Raw genomic sequence first — 25,872 nt, forward strand, 5'->3', positions numbered from 1 at the left:
GTAAATATTGACTAAGATATCAATTAGTAGTGTTGTCAAGAACTATGTAAACCAAAAATGGTCCAGACATCCTGACGTCAGAATGTCTGGCCACTTTATTCGCTCGATTTTTCGATATCAGTGGAGGTACCAAATATATGTACTCAGGTACCAAATAGTATCAAATAGGTACTAAATTTTAGTATGTACTATCAAATATCTGTAGTGGTCCAGGGGTCCTGACGCTCACCATAGACTGCCATCTCTTGACACAGGCTTAAAACTTTTGAACCACAGTTTTGACAATTTTGCCCATATTTTAGCTAAATATTAATATTAGCGCCATCTAGCTGAGCGTACTCCGAAGGTGTATCGCCATCTAGCTCACCGTACCTTTTTCTGTATGGTTTTGAAGTACGTTTTTTTCTTAGACTGTAGCTCTAGACTGTCTATACGGAGTTAGGTACATATGTCTTTGCTTTAGGTGAGATCAGTTACGGCTCAGCCACGACATTGGTCTAAGCGCGACAGCGGTGAGCGGCGGCCATACATTAAAGCGAGACACAGCGATGGGACTTTTCATTCGCACGTATGGCTGCCGCTCACCGCTGTCGCGCTTAGACCAATGTCGTGGCCGGGCCGTTAAACCATTATACTGATTTTCTTGTTGTGTTTTCAGGCCAGCATACTACAAATTGATAGAGGAATGCATCACGCAAATAGTTCTCCACAAGAATGGCTACGACCCCGACTTTAGAGCCACTCAGCGATTCAATATAGACGTCCAACCGCTTATAGAAGGACTGATAGGTATGTACAAGTAGTTTGAAATGAGTACATTACGGTACATGTGCGGAAAAGTCAAAGTTATTTGACTAGAGCGACGCAGCGATTCAATATAGACGTGCAGCCGCTTATAGAAGGACTGATAGGTATGTACAAGTAGTTTGAAATGAGTACATTACGGTACATGTGCGGAAAAGTCAAAGTTATTTGACTAGAGCGACGCAGCGATTCAATATAGACGTGCAATCGCTTATAGAAGGACTGATAGGTATGTACAAGTAGTTTGAAATGAGTACATTACGGTACATGTGCGGAAAAGTCAAAGTTATTTGACTAGAGCGACGCAGCGATTCAATATAGACGTGCAGCCACTTATAGAAGGACTGATAGGTATGTACAAGTAGTTTGAAATGAGTACATTACGGTACATGTGCGGAAAAGTCAAAGTTATTTGACTAGAGCGACGCAGCGATTCAATATAGACGTGCAATCGCTTATAGAAGGACTGATAGGTATGTGTATTTACACGTAACTTAAAATAGTATTTTATACAATCGTGATATAATACAAAGCTTTTCAGTCGAGTACCATGTTTAGGCCACGAAGCTTGCTGAGTGGCCTAATAGTACGGTACGAGAGTGAAAAGCTTAATTATATCACTATATTATACAATACTTTTTCTACGAGTCATCATCTTTATCATCAATGGACGGAAATATCATCATTCATGCAAGTTAAAATTAATGTTAATAGAGTCGTTCACCGTTGTATCAACATCGAATTACTAGTCCATGGGCCAGTGAAGAAGTCGGTATAATTTGGGGGTACTAAGTTTCCTTTTTACAGCAGTTAGGTAGGCCTATAAGGATGTTAAAAAACCATGATTGCCATCTCAAAATGGTAGCTAAACAAAATGGCCGCCAATCCAAGATGGCGGATATTGAGTTTTTAAAAATCGACCACAACTCCAGAAGTATTGGTCCGATTTCATTTTTATTTTTTTTAAACGAAAGCTCTTTTTGTGTACTCAAATATTTGTTATATTCATTGTTTCGATAAATTCAACCATTAGTTAGTAATTAACGAAAAATATAAAAAAAATATCTTTTTTCTAAGACTTTTTGTCAAAAATCATGTTTCTACAAAATACCTTGCATATTCTAATAAATATTTAAATGCAGAAAAATAGTGCTATTAATTACCTTTAATTTGATGTATAAAAGATACAGACTTAATTTACAAAAACACATTAGAGGCTTAATTTTAATTCTGTCTTCGTTGAAATTCACCGTTGTGCATACAGTACTAAAAGCTTCAGGTCGAAGTTGTAGATTACTAATATGCTGTTTTTAGTATATTTCTGCAATTGTACTTACAATTAAGAAAAGAACTGAACATGTTAGTATCCAAAATCCATTAGCTTTAAGAATATAATAAAATATGTCATAGGTAAAGTACAGTTTTAGATATTTGATTATTTGTATAAAATTTCTTTAGTGATACAGCGCCAACCAACCGAGATAATAAAAAATAAATAAACTAGACATAGTTGAGGTCCTATCTCATCACATTAACCTTTTGACCACCATGGGCGGATATGGCCGTCGCTGGAAATGCTTCCTAAGGACGCCAACCATGGCCATCAGTTTTGCCAATTACATTGGGGACCCATGCGGGCCTTCTTAACGCCTAATTTTGCTCAAATAATCGCGATCCACGTCTGTCTGGTATCCGGGGCACGACGTATTCTTTTTCACTATTTGGCGTTTAAACCCTAACCCTGATCCGTGTTCGAGAAAACTTATATTTAGTTAAAATAATCCTTGCATACAAAAGGTGAAGAACACACCCCAAAAGAAAAATAGTCTTGAGAAATTCACTATAATGCATTAATAAGGCAAATCTATGGAGTATCCGACTACTAAACAACGTGATATAGGTACCTACCGAATAAACCTTAATTTACGCACAGAAATATATTACTTATTACCGTTAATGTAGATTGTAGAGCCAATATCACCAATATCAAGCCTTCAAGACAATCACAGGTAACAGATTAATTTTCTCCTAATTTTTCGAACTTTTATAGCAGGCATTCCACCTTCAATCACGACTTACGTGCCCTGGCCCGGCCCAAGCCCATTTTAGAGTAGCAATACGATCTCTATAATTCTGACCCGTCGCCGCATCAGCATCATCTCGTTTCGCTTCCATCGTAGAAAGACATACCGAACGTGTTGTGCTCTATACCTCTATGCAACTTTTAGCCTCTTCATTTAGTACATTGTTAGTGTCCACGTCTCGCAAGCTTATGTCACGGTGGGAAGTACCCAGTTACACACTGATCAAACATGTTGGTCTCCAGTGACTGGTATCCTTGCCCTTAATACGTCCTTTAGCGTACAAAAGGCATCCAAGTCCTCCGTGTGATCTCCGCCGGCAGCGAGGCCGACCCAAGTCTCTGTATTGTGTTATGATTCGCCACAACTCGACGTTTTGTGCCTATTTTGCGTGATGTGGGGGATTTAGCTAATCCTGCCAGCTTATCTCCTCGAGAAATCCTATTAGACCTTTAATGTTGAGTAGGAGAACTTTGGAGAGGTCTCTCGGGGATCCGAGATGTTTCTTCCTGTATGGAGCCACTCTGCTCACTCCATCACCAGGTGAGAGGCACCCTCGTCACAGGGGAATGTTCATAGCATCTGTTATGAAAATATGTTTGTTAAGTAGTCTACGATCTGTTCTGACATTGGTTACCATTCTCAGGCGGACTTTCCCTAGTTGAAGGAGCGTCTTTGTGAGTTTTCCATTGATGCTAGGCTTGGCTTGTTTGACTGCAGCATTTGATCTGGTTTTGCCAGTGTGATGTGTGTAGTTTCATATTGAGCATACCTTGCTGAAGGACATCGGGAGAATCGGCAGTCGACCCCAGCTGCCTGGCCAGCTCGTAGGCCGCATCATCACCTCGACATCCACTGTGTCCTTTGGTCCATTGAAGGATGATTTTGTTATTATGACTTACCTCCGTTAGTCGTTTATGGCATTCCTTAACCCAACCTTTATTTGTTGTTCCGGATAACGTTTCTTCTGTTACTTGTTATAAAGGCTGAAATATGGAGCTTTGGATAAGTCTGTCCTTGCCGTAACTTTCAATTTGTACATACCTCTATATGTTTAACTACTTTAACCCAACACTCACCGACGGCATACAGTTCCTCCAGCATCTGACGGGGAACATGTGCTTCTTTGAAGATGACGATGTTATCCGCATATCGAAGATAATTGAGGCATACATTTATACATCTATCATCCCTATTGAGGCTTTTATAAAAGCCTACCTGTTTAAAAAGTTGGCCAGATTGCATAACCCCGGAGTTACTCTCTACTAATTAAGATTCGTCGATACGGGTGCTAACTTTTCTTCTGATTCAATAGCAGGTTGCATAGAAACATTCACATTTTGGTACACCTTTTATGAAAATTCAACTCACGTGAGTAGGTAATTAAAACGTCTGTTATTAACGTCTTCTAACGTTTTTCGTTCGGTAATGACGAACAATACATGTTAATAATATTTGGCTCTACTTTAAGCGGTGATATTTGTCTCAAAGTTTGTCCATCCGGTATTTAACGGCTTCGTTGTTTAGTAATCGGTAAAATATAGGTAAGAAATATCTATTAATTCTGTACTAAAGAACATTTCTAAAGTTTGCCCGAATTCTGGGGGTGCTCTTCACTAACCCGCTCGTGCGTAGGTTTTTTTTTTTTCAAATCTGAGAGTCCTTGAATGCGGAACGATTTTCAATCCGGAATACGATCTAACCCTTATACGCAAGATGATGACGGAGTATTCCGTCTCCCAGGCACAATCGCAACAGAATTGCATTGCGAATTCGCGAATATATGAGCGTAATTAGGCATTACGGAGTCCCAATTTTATTTCATTTGGCGTCCGTATCGTTGGCGTCCTTGGCAAGAATTTCCGGTGACCACCGTGGCCGTCCGTGGCGGTCAAAAGGTTAATGGTTCTACAGTCTCGACACATGTTAGTCATATACCTAGTACACTTAAATACTTAATTTTCATCATTGAGGTGTGTTGCACATATGGTATCTAAACAAATTTTATCCTAGTACTATCGAATATCTACAAACTCATGGATACTATCATGTTCTATTAACATAAACTATTATTCTAATTGTACAATTGCTAAAATAAACTAAAAACAGCATATTTGTACTCTACAACATCTTTTAGTACTGTATGCACCCCAACTGCACACATCTTTTAGTACTGTATGCACTCCAAACTGAAGCTTTTAGTACTGTATGCACAACGGTGAATTTCAACGAAGGCAGCTTTAAATTTAGCCTCTATGTGTTTTTGTAAATTAAATATGTATCTTTTATACATCAAATTAAAGGTGATTAATGGCACTATTTTTCTGCATTTAAATATTTATTAGAATATGCAAGGTATTTTGTAGAAACATGATTTTTGACAGAAAGTTTTAGAAAAAAAGATATTTTTTTTATATTTTTCGTTAATTACTAACTAATGGTTGAATTTAGCGAAACAATGAATATGACAAGTATTTAAGTACAGAAAAAGAGCTTTCGTTTAAAAAAAATAAAAATGAAATCGGACCAATACTTCTGGAGTTATGGTCGATTTTTTAAAACTCAATATCCGCCATCTTGGATTAGCGGCCATTTTGTTTAGCTACCATTTTGAGATGGCAATCATGGTTTTTTAACATCCTTATAGGCCTACCTAACTGCTGTAAAAAGGAAACTTAGTACCCCCAAATTATACCGTTTGGCAAAATTAGACCAGCTGGCCCATGGACTATACCTAGCAACCAATTGTTTGTAATAACCGTCTCTGATTGGCCGATAACGCGACAGATAAAAAAAATGTGTTTCAGATGCAGGAAAATTTGCCAGGTATCGCAAATTAGTATAGAAATTGTATGTCTATTTTTGAAATTATTACAGTTAACTAAAGTCAACTATAATGAGCTTATTATAATTGAGTCGGAACTGCCATAGAGTGTCAAGCACTGAAAAGTTAGCACTTATAGTTTAGTCTGTGGTGCCCTAATTGACAGATTACAGTCGACAAGTAGAAATATGTGTTTTTTAATCACACCGGTGACAAAAATGTCGGTAGATCACGGATCAATCGCAGTAATGTCACTTTTTCGACATGAAAGAAAGAAATATGTTTTGTTTAATTGCTTTTTATAAGAAACTAAATAAGTACCAATTTACTTATTCTTACGAGGTTATCGATCAAGACAGGCGATTATTATGAGCAAAAAACAGTTTGAATGATTAAAACTTCTTATAAAGCTATAAGAAGCATAACTGACATTTAATTAAATTTGCTTTTATTTATGTAGGGAAGAAATCAAATTATTTTTTTTAAGTAGTAACACTGCTATATATAAATTATAAACTGAAATAGATACCATACACTAAAGAAAAAGCGATCAAGCCGGCGAAGCCGGGAATCGAACCCGGGTCTCCAGCTAACGCGGCTGACGTGCCTTGCTCCACCACCTTGCTTTAATTTGTTCTTTATTTTGGTAGTGATTTTGTCATAAATCTTTCGGCTATATCATCACACAATTTAAAATAATTAAACAAAAAAAAACAGACGAGGTATTGCTCACAACAGGTTTTCAACTAACTTAAATTTTCAGAAAAATCAAGAGCAGAAGAAGAAAGGAAAGTGGACGAACTGAAGCAAAAGCTAGAGGCCGCTATAGCAGCGAGACAGGAAGCCGAAGCAAGAGCGGAACACCTAGAACAGCGTTTAAAGGGCTCCCCTGCAGGCCCGGGAGGCGTCACACATGGGAATATAGCTGCTATTGCTAAGGTACCTAAAACTATAACCTGAGGCAACTTAAACTACATCTTGAGGCAATTGTAACTATAAAAGAAGGGACTAATAGGGTCTCCTACTTGTCCTGAAGGCGTCACACGGGGTTAATAATTGCTGCTATTGCTAAGGTAATGAAAACAATAACTTAAGGCAACTTAAACTACATCTTGAGGCAACTTTAACTATAAGATGGACATAATGGACGCGTTCAGGATACTGTTAAGGCCGTGCTGCACGTTTGCGTCCGTGGCCCACAAATGGTCTCGATGGAAGATCAGCGCTGACCTTATGGATAGCAATATGCTGAGCATTTCGTGGTAAACAATATTTATACTGTATTTTTTTATAACCATTTGTTTGTATTTTTTATGTCTGTTTATCATGAATAAATGCTTTGTATTGTATTGTAAGAGAAGGGACTAATAGGTTCTCCTACTTGTCCTGGCGGCGTTACACAGGGAAATATAGCTGCTATTGCTAAAGTAACTAATACTATAACTTGAGGCAACTAAAACTACAGATTGAGGCAACTATAACTATAAGAGAAGGGACTAATAGGTTCTCCTACTTGTCCTGGCGGCGTTACACAGGGAAATATAGCTGCTATTGCTAAAGTAACTAATACTATAACTTGAGGCAACTAAAACTACAGATTGAGGCAACTATAACTATAAGAGAAGGGACTAATAGGTTCTCCTACTTGTCCTGGCGGCGTTACACAGAGAAATATTGCTGCTATTGCTAAAATAACTAAAACTATAACTTGAGGCAACTTTAACTATAAGAGAAGGGACTAATAGGTTCTCCTACTTGTCCTAGACGCGTCACACAAATAAATAATAATAAAATAAATAAATAAATATTATAGGACATTCTTACACAGATTGACTGAGTCCCACGGTAAGCTCAAGAAGGCTTGTGTTGTGGGTACTCAGACAACGATATATTTATTTATTTATTTATTTATTTAAACTTTATTGCACATAAATAAAAAAAAATGTACAAATGGCGGACTTAATGCCTAATGGCATTCTCTACCAGTCAACCATCGGGCCAAACAGAGACAAGTAAAAATGGTGCAAAGAGAATGAAAAATAACAGATTAGAATTAATCGAAAACAGCTGAAGTACAATACAAAATAGTGATAAAATACATAAATAAAAATATTATACATATATACTTAATAAACTTATTATATAATTAATACATACAAATATTATATATATACTAATATTGATGGATGCTACTCGAACTCTTGTTTCAGCAGATACTGATGTACCAACCGCTTGAAAGCTAACTTGCTTGGGGCTTGTCTGATATTGAGAGGGAGCGAATTCCAGAGACGGCTCGCCTGACAGCAAAAGAGTTAGTCATAAACCCAGTGCGGTGAGCTGGAATAGAAAGCTTAAGAATACGAGATGTACGCAGCTCACCGCCTGGACGAGGGGTGTCAAACAGGAACTTGTTTTTTAGATAGATAGGAGCAGAAGGCTCAAACAGGATTGAGAATAGGGTGCAGAGTATTCGAAGGGACCTATATAATATACAAATACTTACATACATAGAAAACATCCATGACTCAGGAACAAATATCTGTGCTCATCACACAAATAAATGCCCTGACAAAGGAATAATTGTTGCTATTGCTAAGGTAACTAATACTATAACTTGAGGCAAGTATAACTGAGCAGTTCCCGTCAACTTTATACGTAGCCACGTCAGCAAATTTTAATTGATCCTATTTTGTTACCAACTATTAGTAATATAAGTCGACTTTCGTAAGATATATAAAGGATAATTGTTATAATTAAGAAAATATAGATACTAGAGAACCTTAATGACGAAATAAAACTTACTAAAAATCTCAATTCATCAAAAAAATCTTGGTAACAATAAGATCCGCGCGGTTGATCCGCAGCACTAACGTTAGTGATGTTTCCAGGCGATAGGCAGTCCCGGGGGCCCCGCACCGCCACCGCCGCCGCCGATGCCGGGAGGTGAGACAATCACATCACTATCACATCACATCATCATTATAAAACAAAGTCACTTTCTCTGTCCCTGTGTCCCTATATATGCTTAAATCTTTAAAATTACGCAACGGATTTTGATGCGGTTTGTTTTTAATACATAGAGTGATTCTAGAAGAAGGTTTACATGTAGGTATAGTACCCGTGCGAAGCCGGAGCGGGTCGCTAGTAGAAGAATAAATAAGGGAAGTTTTAACTGCATACATCATGCGGGTTATTTGTATAGGCATAGTTAAGTGACATCTAGCGACAATCACGCGTCAAATAGCGTGAATTATCAGTACCACTACTCGATACTAGGTGGCAACTGTGTCTCGTCGGCCAAACATTTAATATTACAAATTATATTACAAGCAGAAGGAAAAACAGAATACTGATTAATACTATTGTATTTTTTTAATTTTATAAATCAATTTGAAATTGAATTTTAAAACATATTGAAATATTGAATAATAATAATTGTGATTAACGTGAGATTACTCTTTTAATTATATTTAGTCGTTGACATACTTTTTTATTTATATAACAATGGAATGAAGTTAATTATTATTGTTGTTGAATGTGTAGATTTTAATTTTGTAATTTTTTAATATTAGTTATATATTTTGTATAATTAATAAATTTAATACTTAGTTTTAAGAAACATTTGCATGTCGTCATGACGATGACTGAATACTTTTACTTGTCTTCTTACACGAACATCTGTACCTTAGTTATAAGTATTCTAGCAAATAAATTTCTTATTCTTATTCTTATATATTATTCTTATTGTAATATTAGCTAAAAATTGGTGAGCATTAGACTCTTCGTTCGTCGCGACATCTATTGACAAGTAGCAGTACTGATAATTTACGCTAGTTGACGCGTGATTGTCGCTAGATGTCACTTAACTATGCCTATACAAATAACCCGCATTTACTGATGTATGGAGTTACAACTCTTCCCTCACTTATTCCTCTATAGACAATGACACATTTTTTCAAAATTATACTTAAGTAAGTAAGTAAGTAAAAACTTTATTTGCATACTTATGGGTAAAACTTTTACACATATTTGTTCGTCTTGGCCTCCAACGTAAGAGCATGCTGCTTTCCTCGTTTCACAGCGATATCACGCCAAATTTTAGTTGGGTTTTCTAATTGCAAGGACTTTATTGACATTGATGTCAATAGGCTAGTTTCCTGTACTTTTAAATAATAGTACATTACGATACAAGTGCGTAAAAAAGGAAGTTCGAAACGAGTGGCGATAAATTAAACACGACCGAAGGGAGTGTTTTAAATCGACTCGAGTTACGAATTTCCTTTTCGCACGTGTATCGTACGACGTTTTTCAGTACAGATGAGCCTCCGAAGTTTCGACCAGATGTTGTTTTTTTTACGCACTAGTGCGATAAGTGGTTCATTATATGCCAGGTCGAAACTTCGAGGCTCATCTGTACTGAAAAACGTCGTACGATACACGTGCGAAAAGGAAATTCGTAACTCGAGTCGATTTAAAACACTCCCTTCGGTCGTGTTTTAATTTATCGCCACTCGTTTCAAACTTCCTTTTTTACGCACTTGTATCGTAATGTACTATTATGCAGTGCACGAAATAAAGCACCACATAATTAGTAGAAAAATATGTACAGTGGTTTTGTTTAAACATAATTTCTATTTAATAAGTCACAGAGAAAGATATAAAGTAAATGAATTGACCGTGACGTCACTCCTCAGTATTTCATAGTAATTCCATTATTAGCAAATCGTTTTGACAGTTCTTAAAAAGAAGCTGATTTGACTAGTAGGAAACTAGCCTATTATAAAGTTATTACAAAATTTGCCACAGATACATAAAAATCAGCTTATTTATTATTTAACGTTTTCCGGTAAATGGTTGACTAACTCACAAGCATGCTATATCTGTGTGTATTTTTAGGAGGCCCGCCCCCGCCGCCGCCTATGCCTTCAGGTTTGTATCTTTTTTTTTTTATACTGCGTCGGTGGCAAACAAGCGTACGGCCCGCCTGATGGAAGGCGGTCACCGTAACCATAGCCTGCAACTCAAACAGTGTCACATGCGCGTTGCCACCCCATTAGAAACTTGTACATTCCCTTTTGCTGTGTTAAATACACAGTGGCCACAGTTTCGTTTTCTTTTAACCCCTTATTTGCCAAGAGTGGCCCTGAAGATTTAGTAGTTTCATGTGCTCTGCCTACCCCTTTATGGGATACAGGCGTGATTGTATGTATGTATGTATGTATGTAAATACACAGTAAAAAGGAGTGCACAAGTTCCAAGGAGGGTTCGGGTTGCCGACGACTCAAAGGACAATAGACGGAATAAGTCAGTTCCGTAAGTCCTCCCGTTATCAGCACACCGCACCCTCGTTGAGCTCTGGCAGCCTTACTCACCGGCAGGAACACAACACTATGAGTAGGGTCTAGTGCTATCTCAGATATTTTTGTAGCTCTATCACAAAAGTATGGAGTTTAGGAAGGTCGTGTTTGGAAATAGTCATAATCTAGAAAATTACTTTTCATCACACCCGCACTTTAAATGTGCTATTGCACGCAGGCGGAGCTTGAGTTATAGAAAAATCGTTCTCCCAAGGGAATAATGAAATTTCTTGTACCGTACTTAGCTTTTTTACATCCATTTACATATTTTTTACATTGCCAGTGTGATGAAAAACATTGTGTGCGACTCGGGGAATATGAATATTACTAACTCGAGTCTTTAAATCGCTCCGGCAAGCCGTCGCGATTTAACTTACTCTCATTAGTAATATTCAACTTCCTCCCCTTGTTGCACAATGTACTAATTTCACCACATCAACTGATAAAGGCTTTCTTTGCTATTCGAAAACAGATAGCAAAATTGCATTTTATCCACAAGAGTGCAAAGTAATTTCATACGTTCGAGAATAGAATCCTGAACTTGCGAGTTTTTTAACACACGAGAAGTAAAATACATTTGCACCCGAGTGTAACACAAAACTTTTCCCCTCACTATAGCGAGGAAACTACAACGCAAAAAATGCGTTTATCACTGCTTCCAATAGTTCACAGGTGGTAAATAATCTTTATTACTAGATTCACCTACTTTTATCAATTTTAAAGCAGTTAATTTGACTTTATTCAAGGTCAAATTACTTTACCCACTAGTGGATAAAATGCGTTTTTATCCGCTGGTATTAAAGGACAAAACACGTGTTTCCGAGCTAGTGAGGGGAAAAACTTATTTTTGCATGTATATTCTTTTTTATTGCATGTATTTTTTCTTACTGCATGTGCATGCCTACATAGCTCTTGCTTTAACAGGGCCGGGGAGCGGGCCGCCGCCGCCGCCTCCTATGCCTTCAGGTTTGGCTTTGATTATATTTTTTTTTTTACTTTTTTGGACGTATTTTCACATTTTTTTTTTATCCATAAAGTTGGCAATTAAAATGAGTTCCTTCATTTATTTTTCTAAAAACCAAATTATTTGGATGTTTTTCTTGTCACATTTTGACATCTATCAATGACTACTGTGAGACTATGCTCCACAATTGCGCATCAGCGCCGTTAAGAAACCTTTTCTACTGAGTAACAATACGGAAATGATTTTTTTTTAATTGGCAATAACTCGACGACAAAAACGTATAGGGTACAACCTGCAATTATTTTTTTCAGAGAATTGCACCTTACCCACCAACGTACAAGGCGCAATCTGCTACAAAAAGAAATCGCAGATTGCGCATTGTACGTTATTGGCGCGCTGTCAGTTTTGTGACGACAATTAAGCATAAAATCTGTCTAAAAATTTACTTTTTTCTCATTCTGAATGTTGATTATAGCTTAATGTAATTAACACGTAAACAGTACTTTTATTGAAATTTTATAGTTAATTATCATCTTAAAACTGACAGTGAGTTAATTTTTGTTAACGACTTAGGCTAATTGGGGGGTCCCAAATTTTGAAAATGCCACTAGTTTTTCTTTCAGGGTGACAATCGTTTATACTTCGTACCGCGACAGACTCAGTCGTGTCTTCGTTTCGTGTTAGCTTTATTATCATTGAATCCTAGCCCAGGGGGCCGATTTTTGAATCTCGGCCATTCGATTTCGTAAATTCGTTCAATAATATCTCCACTAGGTACTAGCAAATACTATGTAAACTCTACGAGTTAATACGTGCAGCTTGGTACCAAAGTTGGCAACACGCGCACTAGCGCCCCTAGCGGCATGAGTTGATCAAAATAGTTTAGTTCATACAGTATAAAATTTAAAAAAGTCACACATTCTTATTTTTTTGTTTTATTCCGTCTAAAAATGTTAAAGTAGATCAAGTAATCGCATTTTCTATTTTAATTTACTAAAAGAAAAGTCTGAAAAACTACTTTGAACAACTCGTACCGCTAGATGGCGCTAGTAAAATTGTTGCCGCTCCATTGTATGGGAAACGTCAGAAGCTGCACGTATTAACTCTAGAGTTTATATAGTATTTGGTACTAGCGATTTAAATTCTGGTAACAGAACCGAAAATGAGTGGTCATTACCACTAGTTTTAAAATTACAGGCCGTCCTTTTTCAAAAATAGCGTTACTTTGTTTTCCCCCTGACTTTCGAACGGCGAATTCGTGCGTTCGAAATTAAAAATCGGTCCCCAGGTACCCGTTTAAACGGGGCCGGGTTTCGAGGCCACAGTGAAGGCGACCGGCTAGCGTGTGCGCCTGCCGTTCTCTTATTAAATGAGTCTCCATTTCCCAGTAGGCGGCGGGCCGCCCCGCCCCCGCCGCCGCCCATGCCGGGCGGGCCGCCGCCGCCGCCCATGCCCGGCATGGGCCCTCCTCCGCCCCCGCCGCCGCCTATGATGGGTGGGCCACGACCCCCGCCGATGATGGGGGGACCCATGGCGCCCAGGATGGTAAGTCGCCTGCACAGGTCATCACAAAACCTACACATCAAGTTATAACTAGGGTTGCAAAAAACGGTTTTTTTCTGGCTTGAAAAACAAACCGTGAAAAAAAAACTGTTTTTTTTCTGGAGTATGTTTTTTTTCTAATGTACGAAATCTCAAAATTTGCAAAGCAGTTAATACTTTTATACGGTTTTTTAGACTTAATGTTAACTATTAAACGAATTTAATCAAATAACTTTAATTTATGGTCTTATAAAAGTAACATTTACGAAACCTGTATTTGGTAGTTATCACTATTTACTGTTGGCAACACCACCGCCTCTCCACGCTGCACGCCGCATCGGGGATTCCCCAATAAACATTTGTATACTAAATGTTAATCGAATTAAAATGTACATACCTACGTTATTGTTATTGAAACACATTACGAATCGAATTATTTGTTCATCTGAAAAAAAAACCATATTTAGAAAAAAAACCATAGTGCTTGATTTTTTTTCATGTTTTTTTCACAATTCTGAAAAAAAAACATTTGATTTATTTTATATTTGCAACCCTAGTTATAACTGAATGAAAATGCGTCACATGTGTCATAGGCCGATAGTCCGCTATCATATCGTCACTACTTTTAAAAAAACTTGTATCTTCGTCTGTCAATGAAAAGAAAATTGTAGTAAGTATGTATGGAATGCATATAGACTTACTGCGTTTTAACTTTGAGGAGCAGCGTGAGATACGAGATTTTTTCAAAGTAATGACGATATGTTTATCATAGAAATATGATTATAGCTCTGTATACCTCCCTTTTTCTCCAACGTGAAGAAAAAGGACAGCATGTTACCTATGATCATATTTCTATGATAAACATATGATAGAGGACCATCCGCCTTAGTCCGTTTTCACATTATCCGATCCGATATCGGATGTCGGAAGGATTTCAATGGAAAAAATCCAAGATGACGCCCGTAATATATAGGATGTCGTTCCGAGATCGGATAATGTAAAAACGCACAGACTCTGATGTATCTATACGAAGTTACATATAAATATAAATATCTATTTATGTAAAAGTATCTGTAGTCTATACATATAGTTTGCTTTTCTTCTTTGTACATCACCTTTTTGTTTTCTCTCTGCACCATTTGTATTAAATCTCTGTTTGGCCCTATGGTTGGCTGGTAGAGAATGCCTTTTGGCATTAAGTCCGCCATTTGTACATTTTTGTGTATTTTTGTGCAATAAAGTTTAAATATATATATATATATATATATATATATATATATATATATATATATATATATTCTTATTATTCTTTATTTCTTATTATATATTCTTTATTGCAACTGTAAGGTTACGTGTATATACAATATTGTTCCCTGCACGGGAAGCATGGTCGCGCGATAGACGATAAAATATCAGGCCGTCCCTATCGCACTATTTGTAAGTGCGATAGGGACGGCTGGACTGGCTCTCATAGTAGGTCTCCCTGTGTCTCAAGAGCCATATGTCTGTTCTATTCTAAATTACATTGCCTTACAGCCCCAACCCGACGTTTTACCTCACGGTCTGAAGCCTAAGAAGAAATGGGAGGTAGAGGACCTCTGAAACGAGCCAATTGGAAGACCATCATTCCTGCCAAGATGTCCGAAAAAGCCTTTTGGGTCAAGGTATAAAAGTTTTCCCCCTCACTAGCTCGGAAACACGTGTTTTGTCCTTTAATACCAGCGGGTAAAAACGCATTTTATCCACTAGTGGATAAAATAATTTGACCTTGAATATAGTCAAATTAACTGTTTTAAAATTGATAAAAGTAGGTGACCTGTGGAGCTACTGGAAGCAGTGATAAAAACGTATTTTTGGCGTTGTACTTTCTTCGCTATAGTGAGGGGAAAAGTTTTGTGTTACACTCGGGTGCAAATGTATTTTAGTTCTCGTGTGTTAAAAAAACTATTTTCGCATAAACTAATTTTTGGCACGAGCTTTTATCACCGACTGTACCTTTCTTTCAACAGTCATCTACTGATCTCCGAGACGTTTCTAAAAACCCCTCACTCGATGGGGATACGACATTTCATGACAGAGTTCCTGTGGCCACCTTTCTGCTCCATCATCAGATCAGCTCTTCTTCTCAGTCGTTCCCTCATGGCTGATGATCGTGACCAACAGTGATTTCTCTCCACTTGACGCAGTCTAGGGCCATATGGACTGCCATCTGCATGGAACCACAAGCTTTCTTCATGGTCTCAGCCCACCTTAGCGGTATTCCACCCCTGGAGGGTCGGCCTTCGACTTTGCGGAGCATAATGTTCCTTCAGATCAGCTCCATGATACCATCTACCATACTAATATTATAAATGGGAAAGTGTGTGTGTCTATTTGTTTGTCCGTCTTTCACGGCAAAACGGAGCGACGAATTTACGTGATTTCTTAAGTGGAGATAGTTGAAGGGATGGAGAGTGACATAGGCTATTTTTTGTCTCTTTCTAACGCGAGCGAAGCCGCTGGCAAAAACTAGTAGCACATAAAACTTTGTTTATTATAATAAACCATATTTTAACAACGTATGTCCACGGTTTTTGGCATTATGTATGTCCGGATGTTCTCGTCTACAGGTCGCAATTCTCAAAAATCAATAATTTGATTTGTTCCCTAGTTGTATATCGCGAAGGTCTATAGTTATATGTCTTGACGACCGGTCGTGCGCAGTCGGTAGTGACCCTGCCTGCTGCGCCGCGGTCCCGGGTTCGAATCCCGGTAAGGACATTTATTTGTGTGATGAGCACAGGTATTTGTTCCTGAGTCATGGATGTTTTCTATATATATAAGTATTTATATATTATATATATCGTTGTCTGAGTACCCACAACACAAGCCTTCTTGAGCTTACCGTGGGCCTCAGTCAATCTGTGTAAGAATGTCCTATAATATTTATTTATTATTATTTATTTATCTCTATGTCTAATGTTGTGTTTTCTTTTGTTTAGGTACAAGAAGAAAAGATGGCGTCACCGGATATCCTCACTGGCTTAGCGCTCAAGTTCTCAAGCAAACCTGTCGCTAAGAAGAATGAAGATGCTGTTGATAAGTACGTATCAAGTAATTTGCTAAATTGTTGAAAATTGGACAGAGAGGTCAGAGAGCGCGTAGAAAGGTTCTCTAAATCATCTCCGAAAATTTTATTTCCGAATATCACATCGCAACCAATTTTTCGCATAAAGTCATTTCGCCGAATATTCACGTTCCAATCAAACCTTAAGAAATCGTTTCATTTCCCAACTAAACAGTTGGCAACTGCACCTTTTGCTTTTTTTTTAAAGGCACTTTTTATAATGCACATTTTCAAGTTAGTGGTTTATTAAGTATAACATACATATTGTTAATTAGTGTTTACCAAACGTGTTTTTTGGGTATGGTATCATGTTGTTACTGATTTATTAAGTATAACATACATTTATTGTTAATTATTATTTACCAAACGTATTTTTTGGGTATGGTATCACTTTAACTTGTGAAACGTAACGTTATCGAAAAAAAGAGGGTAATTACTAATATGTATTAAATTATAACGGGACTAAATAAATTGCATTATTTTCCATCCATGGAAATATTTTTATTGAGAATAAGAAGACGTTCCCGTTATGTTTTTGTTTATTCACTAACAAAGACAAACGTTCTTACGATTTAATGTTTGATTTATTAATCGAATATGGAAATGAACATGGTATTAATCTGATGCCAAAAGTATGTGTGTTAGACTTTGAGAAAGCTGCCATACAAAGTATTCGATCGAATTTTTATGGAATAATATTACAAGGATGCAACTTTCACTTGGGGAAAATCTTGTACAGGTATGTTTTTATTGCATATATAGATTTTTGTTAACAAAAACACAGGTGGACAAAAAAATCGGTTCTGTTTGTTTATCACTGTCTACCTAACACGCTCTTCCTCGCTTCGCTCGTCGTCGCACCTAACTGGACTCTGTGAAATAATTGCTATCAAGCAATTTTATTTATTAAATGGGACTGTATCGCAAGCGAAGCAAGATAGAAAAACCAGTCAGTTCTGGTTGTTTGTCACTGTCTACCTAACACGCTCCTCCTCGCTTCGCTCGTCGTCGCACCTAACTGGACTCTGTGAAATAATTCTTATCAAAATTATTCTTATATGTAGGACCGATATCCCATAACTAATGTATAGTGCGACGTCCCACTTTATCGATTACTAAAAAGACGCTTTGTCAGTTTGTATAGAGATACAAGCAAATTTCGTCTTTATGGTAACCGATAAGAGTGGGATGCCAAATGTTGCCTTGTGTATGGAAGGGTAACTGTTGTTTTGACAAAATGTTATTCGTGTAATAATTTTTTGCCCTAGTGATGTTTTTTATAAGTAATAGTTATGCCATAGTTTTAATGTCATAATCATAATCGGCCTTAATATAATTCGGCCAAATAAAACGTTGCTACATAAAAATTAGCTATAAATGGGTTATCAAATAAATCATCTGCAATAAACTGGTTGGCAAATGAAATTCGGACTAAGTAAGTTCGGAGAAAAGGCAGAACACCCTTTCTATCACACCAATAAGTCAGAAAGGGACAAACGAACTTTATCGGCTATGGTATTTTGAATGGCACCAATATATTTTGTTTATACACGAATGTATTTATAACCCCCGACGCAGTTTGTCGTGTCTCTCTGTTTGTCTGTGGCAACGAAGCTTTCCAACGGATGATCCGATTTAGTTTTTTTTTGTTTGAAAGCTGAATTAGTTTTTTTTTTTATACTACGTCGGTGGCAAACAAGTATACGGCCCGCCTGATGTAAAGCGGTCACCGTAACCTATGGACGCCTGCAACTCAAACAGTGTCACATGCGCGTTGCAACCCCATTAGAAACTTGTACATTCCCTTTTGCTGTGTTAAGTACACAGTAAAAAGGAGTGTACAAGTTCTAAGGAGGGTTCGGGTTGCCGACGACTCAAAGGACAATAAACGGAACAAGTTAGTTCCGTAAGTCCTCCCGTCATCAGCACACCGCACCCTCGTTGAGCTCTGGCAGCCTTACTCACCGACAGGAACACAACACTTGTTGGGAGTGTTCTTAGCCATGTTTGACGAAAATCGGTCCACTATATCGCGGTCGGGGGTTTTTTCAAAATTTTAATTTTGTGGTTAGGTTATTGCATCGGGGGTTAAAAAAAAGCCTACCACAATATTAACACGTTTACGGACGGCTAGTGACGTCATCTGTCATAGACCAAAGGAAACAAATGACTACGCGTATGCTATAGCTATAGCATACGTGTCCACGAATATGTTAAGTTATTTGTTTCCATAACAACCTCATAACCTCATGTTTCAGAGTCCACACGCTGAAAAAAGTGAAAGACCTCAAAGTACTGGACAGCAAAGCGGCGCAAAATCTGTCTATCCTACTGGGCGGGTCTCTGAAACACATGTCGTACGAACACATACGAACGTGTGTGCTCCGGTGCGATACCACTGTGCTCTCGGCGCACGTTCTCGACTTGCTTATACAGGTAATAAATAAATATTTCCAGGATACACGCAGATAGGAGGACAAGCACACAATGTGACACCATGTGACAGGGGGGCATTTTTTTCAAAGTTGTCCACCCCACTTTTTTGTAACATGTTTATTTTTTACGCGATTCATACTCAGAATACTGATAGGAGAAAAAAGTGTCCAAAGATTTCCATACATTTTTCAAACCTTCCATTCCGTTACCGCCATACAAATGTATGAAAAAATGGTAACGGAATGGAAAAAAAATCTTGGGACACTTGTTTTAATAACACTTTTTTCCGTTTTTTCCTATAAGGATTGAAAGAGCTCGCAATTCGAGTGTAAACTGTAAACCACATAAAAATTTCCAAATCCAAAAAAAGTGGGGTGGGCAACTTTGAAAAAAAAATGGCCCAAGGGCTTTAGTGACAAGAGAAGAGATGACAGACTTAGATTTAGTTTTTTTGTCTGAAAGCTCAGTTAGTCAGGAGTGTTTTTAGCCATGTTTCATGAAAATCGGTCCACTATGTCGCGGTCGGGGGTTTTTTCAAAATTTAAATTTTGTGGTTATTGCGTCAGGGGTTACAACACCCGCCTACATAATTATTTTTTCCCCTCACTAGCTCGGAAACACGTGTTTTGTCCTTTAATACCAGCGGGTAAAAACGCATTTTATCCACTAGTGGGTAAAGTAATTTGACCTTGAAAGTCAAATTAACTGCTTTAAAATTGATAAAAGTAGGTGAATCTAGTAATAAAGATGATTTTCCACCTGTGGAACTATTGGAAGCAGTGATAAACGCATTTTTTGGGTTTTAGTTTCCTCGCTATAGTGAGGGGAAAAGTTTTGTGTTACACTCGGGTGCAATAGTACATTACATCAGAGGCCGGGAAAATGAGGATTTCCGGCCAAGTGGGTATATACGGCCGAGCGAGCGTGCGAGCGAGGCCGGATAGGGATACGAGGCCGGGAATCCGTTTTCACGCCGAGGCATGTATAGTGCTTTTCTCAAACATACAATGAAATAAATAAAAAACCGGCCAAGAGCGTGTCGGGCCACGCTCAGTGTAGGGTTCCGTAGTTTTCCGTATTTTTCTCAAAAACTACTGAACCTATCAAGTTCAAAATAATTTTCCTAGAAAGTCTTTATAAAGTTCTACTTTTGAGATTTTTTTCATATTTTTTAAACATATGGTTCAAAAGTTAGAGGGGGGGGGACGCACTTTTTTTTCCTTTAGGAGCGATTATTTCCGAAAATATTAATATTATCAAAAAACGATCTTAGCAAACCCTTATTCATTATTAAATACCTATCCAACAATATATCACACGTTGGGGTTGGAATGAAAAAAAATATCAGCCCCCACTTTACATGTAGGGGGGGTACCCTAATAAAACATTTTTTCCATTTTTTATTTTTGCACTTTGTTGGCGTGATTGATATACATATTGGTACCAAATTTCAGCTTTCTAGTGCTAACGGTTACTGAGATTATCCGCGGACGGACGGACGGACGGACGGACGGACGGACGGACGGACGGACGGACAGACAGACATGGCGAAACTATAAGGGTTCCTAGTTGACTACGGAACCCTAAAAATGCTCTAAAGGACAATATTTTATAAAAAAAAGTTACTTTGCAGGCCTAGGCCTAAAAAATAATATGAAATCCCTTTACAGTCCTCTCGAGTTGTTGCGCCCAAAAAGCGATACTTCCCAGCCCATTTTAAGGAACGTAAAGACAATATTTCATTGCATGTTTGAGAAAATGTATTTTACTTCTCGTGTGTTAAAAAACTCGCAAGTTCAGGATTCTATTCTCAACTATAGAATCCTTTCACTTGCTCGTTTTTCAATCCCACACTCGGCGTTAAAATACAACTTTGCCCCCTTGTATAACAAATAACTATTTTTTTACAGTACTTACCACCCGCGGACCAGCTGAAAAAGCTATCGGAGCTAAAAAACAAGGAAGAGCTAACTGAGGCGGAGCAGTTCGCGGCCACAGTGGCCGACGTCAAGCGGCTGGTGCCGCGACTGCGGAGTCTGGCCTTCAGGGAACACTACTCGGAGATCATCTCTGAAGTCAAACCGGTGAGTTCTGTGCGAGGAGGCAGACGAGCAGACAGACCGCCTGTTGGTAAGCTATTACTATAGCAGGCCCGAGAGAAAAGAAAGCTATCACAACTAAAAAACATACTATCATTAGTGGAAGTGGCAGCATTAGGCTACTTGACCCTTTTTCAAAGTATGTCTTATATTATTAATTACTGTCTAATTAAACGAAAAAAAATAGTACCATATTTTATTACGACTTAAAAACCCGCAAAAAAATAATTTAAAGTTTACTTTTACGTGATCATCAGGCAAAAACAACATCAGCCATATTAATCTATAGAATATCTATGACATGACGTAAGTCGATTTAGAAATAATATTTGGCATTGTCACAGCCGAGCAACGACTATGAATTTTAATACAATAGAGGTTGCTTCTATGGAGATTAGATTAGTACCTCTAATTTCCATAGTTGATTTGAATTATGTGACGTCACTCCAATGGCCAACACCGTTTTCGGAGTCCATAATTTAAAAAAAAAACATACACACATCTTTAATTAAAAATACGCAGTCATCACGCACTTTTAATCCCCGCAAGCTATAAATATTGATTTCTTAAGTCAAATACTATAGAAAACAATAACTTGATGTGCTAAATTCGATACGAGTCTAGTAGCCTTTTCATTGATTAATACTCTAAAATTCACTGATAAACACCCGCCAGATTCGTTCATCATAGAACTAGATCTCCAGTATAGCATTAATAACTCCCTTCTTCCACAGGACATCGTGTCAGGCACAGCGGCGTGCGAAGAAGTGAAGTCTAGCGGCAAATTCGCGAAGATTCTAGAACTATTGCTGCTGCTAGGGAACTATATGAACACTGGCTCCAACAACGCCGGCGCTTACGGCTTTGAAATCAGCTTCTTGACTAAGGTTAGTCTTTTATGTCCTAATCTCTAAAATAACCTCACACTCCTCACAGCAAGGGCCCGTTTCTCGAAGCTACAAGTGACAATTTTCAAGTGGTATTCAATGTCTAATATGACAAGTTGGAAAGAGACTTTCGCTGAAAGTTACAAGTTAGTTTCAGTTTTGAGAAATGGGCCCCAGGACATCTTAGGCACATCCCGCTCTCGGTTACCGCCTGTCAAGAACGCGACCAGTCGACCTGTCATATCTCACTCATACAAGCATGGTACGCGTTCGCCTACAGCTTTGACTGTGTGCGTAGGAACGCGCCTCTTTCATATATTTGATCGCCATTGAGTGTGACAGCGGCGAAGGAGTGAAGTCTAGCGGCAAATTCGCGAAGATTCTAGAACTGTTGCTGCTGCTAGGGAACTATATGAACACTGGCTCCAACAACGCCGGCGCTTACGGCTTCGAAATCAGCTTCTTGACTAAGGTTAGTCTTTTATATCCTAAAATAACCCCACAGCACGTCTTAGCCACAGCGGTACAGTAGCATAAAGAGTGCTATCATACAGTGCGGCCACTTCTCGATGAAAGTGCCGCCCAACCCCTCTCGTCTCACAGTTACCGCCTGTCAAGAACGCGACCAGTTGACCTGTCTTATCTCACTCATACAAGCATGGTACGCATTCGACTACAGCTTAGACTGTGTGCGTAGGAACGCGCCTCTTTCATATATTTGATCGCCATTGAGTGTGACAGCGGCGAAGAAGTGAAGTCTAGCGGCAAATTCGCGAAGGTTCTAGAACTGTTGCTGCTGCTAGGGAACTATGAACACTGGCTCCAACAACGCCGGCGCTTACGGCTTCGAAATCAGCTTCTTGACTAAGGTTAGTCTTTTATATCCTAAAATAACCCCACAGCACGTCTTAGCCACAGCGGTACAGTAGCATAAAGAGTGCTATCATACAGTACGGCCACTTCTCGCTGAAAGTGCCGCCCACCCGCTCTCTGTTACCTCACAGTTACCGCCTGCCAACGCGACCAGTCGACCTGTCTTATCTCACTCAATACAAGCATGGTACGTGTTCGCCTACACTTCGAAATCAGCTTCTTGACTAAGGTTAGTTTTGTATACCTATTGGAACGAACAAGAGGTAGTCGCTCCCGATTTATAAGCACAGATTATTAATAAGTTAATATTGTCCCGGATCTGTAAGTTCACATTTTTGACACATTTGTTTTGAAGTATGTTGCGATGTGGCTAGGAGGTATCGTTTGCCAAATCTAACGATTAATTTCGATATGGTTGAATCGATTAGGCCCTGTGTACAAGGAGGCGCTTAAACAAATATACGATTACTGTCAACTTACTGAAATGTCATTAGAATCGAAATGACAGACTCTGCCACAGCACTAGTTTAAAAATTAAAATGAATGATGAATGACATAGTAAGTAAATCCTGTGTGATAAATTAATATCGTAAAATACTCACTAACGAAGATCCGCAAAAATGTAACATGTGTTAGATTATGTTTAAATAAAGCGAAATATTGTTTTTCTACTCGTCGACTGTAATCTGTCAATTAGGACACCACAAACTAAACAATAAGTGCTAACTTTTCAGTGTTGGATACTCTATGGCAGTTCCGACTCAACTATAATAATATATGTAATCTCATTAAAGTTGACTTTAAGTTAACTGTAATAATTTCAAAAATAGAACATCATACAATTTCTATACTAATTTGCGATACCTGGCAAATTTGTCGGCATCTGAAACACATTTTTTTTTATCTGTCGCGTTATCGGCCAATCAGAGATGTGGTTATTACAAACAATTGGTTGCTAGGTAATTCGATGTTGATACAACGGTGAACGATGCTATTAACATTAATTTTAACTTGCATGAATGATGATATTTCTATCTCGTAGAAAAAGTATTGTATACAATAGTGATATAATAAAGCTTTTCACTCTCGTACCGTACTATTAAAGCAAAGCTTCGTGGCCTAAACATGGTACTCGACTGAAAAGCTTTGTATTATATCACGATTGTATAAAATACTATTTTAAGTACTTGATTTTTTTAAATATTGTTACAGTATTTTTTTAGTTAAAATTTCATGAGGGTGCGCGAGTTTACGTTTTATGGACGCTGTCATGTGTCAAAAAGAGTTTCTTACAGCTCTGGGACAATAACGTAACAGACCTTTCACATGCCCGCGAAACGACAAATATCTACGCTTTATTTAACTAATACTACTATAACTTAAGATACTACGTAAAACTCAGAAGAATTGTAGGTATGTGCCACGCGACTACACAGGCGGGCGCGTGGCGCCCCTCGGTCACTTGTTACCTCGAGGCAAACTTTCTGCTAGCGGGTAGGTACTTATCGCGCGATCGCAAGCGAGTCTAGCATGACACGTTCGTACGTTTCCGTAAAAATACGATGGAAAATCTTTTCGCACTACATCGTTACAACATTTTTTGGTTCTAAAAATCCATACTAATATTATACCTCTAAATAGGAAAGTGTGTGTGTCTGTTTGTTTGTCCGTCTTTCACGGCAAAACGGAGCAACGAAATGACGTGATTTTTTAAGTGGAGATAGTTGAAGGGATGGAGAATGACATACGCTACTATTTGTCTCTTTCTAACGCGAGCGAAGCCGCGGGCAAAAGCTAGTATTCTATAAAATTAAACTTCCCTTATTTTTTCAGTTAACAGCAACAAAAGACTTAGAAAATAAACAAACGTTACTGCACTACCTGGTGGATACGATCGAAAGGAAGTTCCCCGATGCGCTCAACTTCGCCGAAGAAATGCCTCATATAGACAGGTATGAATTCTAGTTATAAAATACCGTCGGGCCGTCCTTTTCGCACTGTTTGTAAGTGCGATAGGGAAGCACCAATGCGATAAAGTATATAATGCATGAAATTTAATGTAATTACTTTTAATTTAATATGTAAGTGTTTTGGTTAAGTACTGTAAACATACGTATTTGAATAAACAAATTAAATTAAATTAAATCACAGTAGTGTGCTACGCCCGTTGGTCAATAATAATCCACGTCGCTAGGTAAAATCCCCTGTCGAGGTATTCCCGATGAACTACGGTATGGGGTTCTTCAAAAAAGGAGTGTACAAGTTTCTAATGGGTCGGCAACGCGCATGTGATACCCCTTGACACGCCTGCATCCATAGGTTACGGTGACCGCTCTCCATCAGGCGGGCCGTATACCTGTTTGCCAACGACGTGGTATAAAAAAAATGTTCGCGCGCTCATACTCATACTCATGATCACACTTGGTCACTTAATGGTCAGTTATGAAATATATGTATCAACTACCTTTTTTTTACTTTTTTCACAGTTTTTTTGTTGCAATTGTGATGAAAATCATTGTTTTAACTCGGAGAGTAAGAATATTGCAAACACTAATGTTTAATTGACTCTCGTTAGCAATATTTATACTAGTGGGAAAAGTAGCACACTTTTCATGTCGAAATTTCAAAGGGCTATAGATACTGTAAAACGTCGTGCGAAGAGGGAATTCGTAACTCGTCATTTAGGGCTCTCTACAATCTATGATGTCTTATGTGCAGCACATTTCTGTGGGCCTAGTGAAAAAGGGTATAACTCAAATTGACTCGATGAAAAAGGTCACAAGTCCGAAGTGGGACTTGTGCCCTTTTTCACCGAGTCAATGTGAGTACTAGGCCCACAGATTTCTGTGGGCCTAGTGAAAAAGGGTATAACTCAAATTGACTCGATGAAAAAGGTCAC

General features: G+C 38.2%; 1 protein-coding gene across 1 annotated transcript in view; it reads left to right on the forward strand.

Annotated features, from left to right (window-relative positions):
* The window catches only part of LOC125240248 (protein diaphanous), a 70,501-nt gene that overhangs the window by 25,736 nt on the left and 18,893 nt on the right, over window positions 1-25,872 (forward strand). Inside the window, 14 exon segments of the mRNA XM_048148082.1 lie at window positions 659-789; window positions 6,473-6,648; window positions 8,598-8,652; window positions 10,606-10,642; window positions 12,001-12,032; window positions 13,419-13,429; window positions 13,432-13,575; window positions 15,109-15,160; window positions 15,163-15,236; window positions 16,554-16,654; window positions 18,937-19,114; window positions 21,025-21,198; window positions 21,948-22,100; window positions 24,807-24,925. Coding sequence (XP_048004039.1) covers window positions 659-789; window positions 6,473-6,648; window positions 8,598-8,652; window positions 10,606-10,642; window positions 12,001-12,032; window positions 13,419-13,429; window positions 13,432-13,575; window positions 15,109-15,160; window positions 15,163-15,236; window positions 16,554-16,654; window positions 18,937-19,114; window positions 21,025-21,198; window positions 21,948-22,100; window positions 24,807-24,925 — 1,437 coding nt within the window.

Source organism: Leguminivora glycinivorella, chromosome 27, assembly GCF_023078275.1.
Source record: "Leguminivora glycinivorella isolate SPB_JAAS2020 chromosome 27, LegGlyc_1.1, whole genome shotgun sequence".
In the NCBI taxonomy this organism is placed as follows: domain Eukaryota; kingdom Metazoa; phylum Arthropoda; class Insecta; order Lepidoptera; family Tortricidae; genus Leguminivora; species Leguminivora glycinivorella.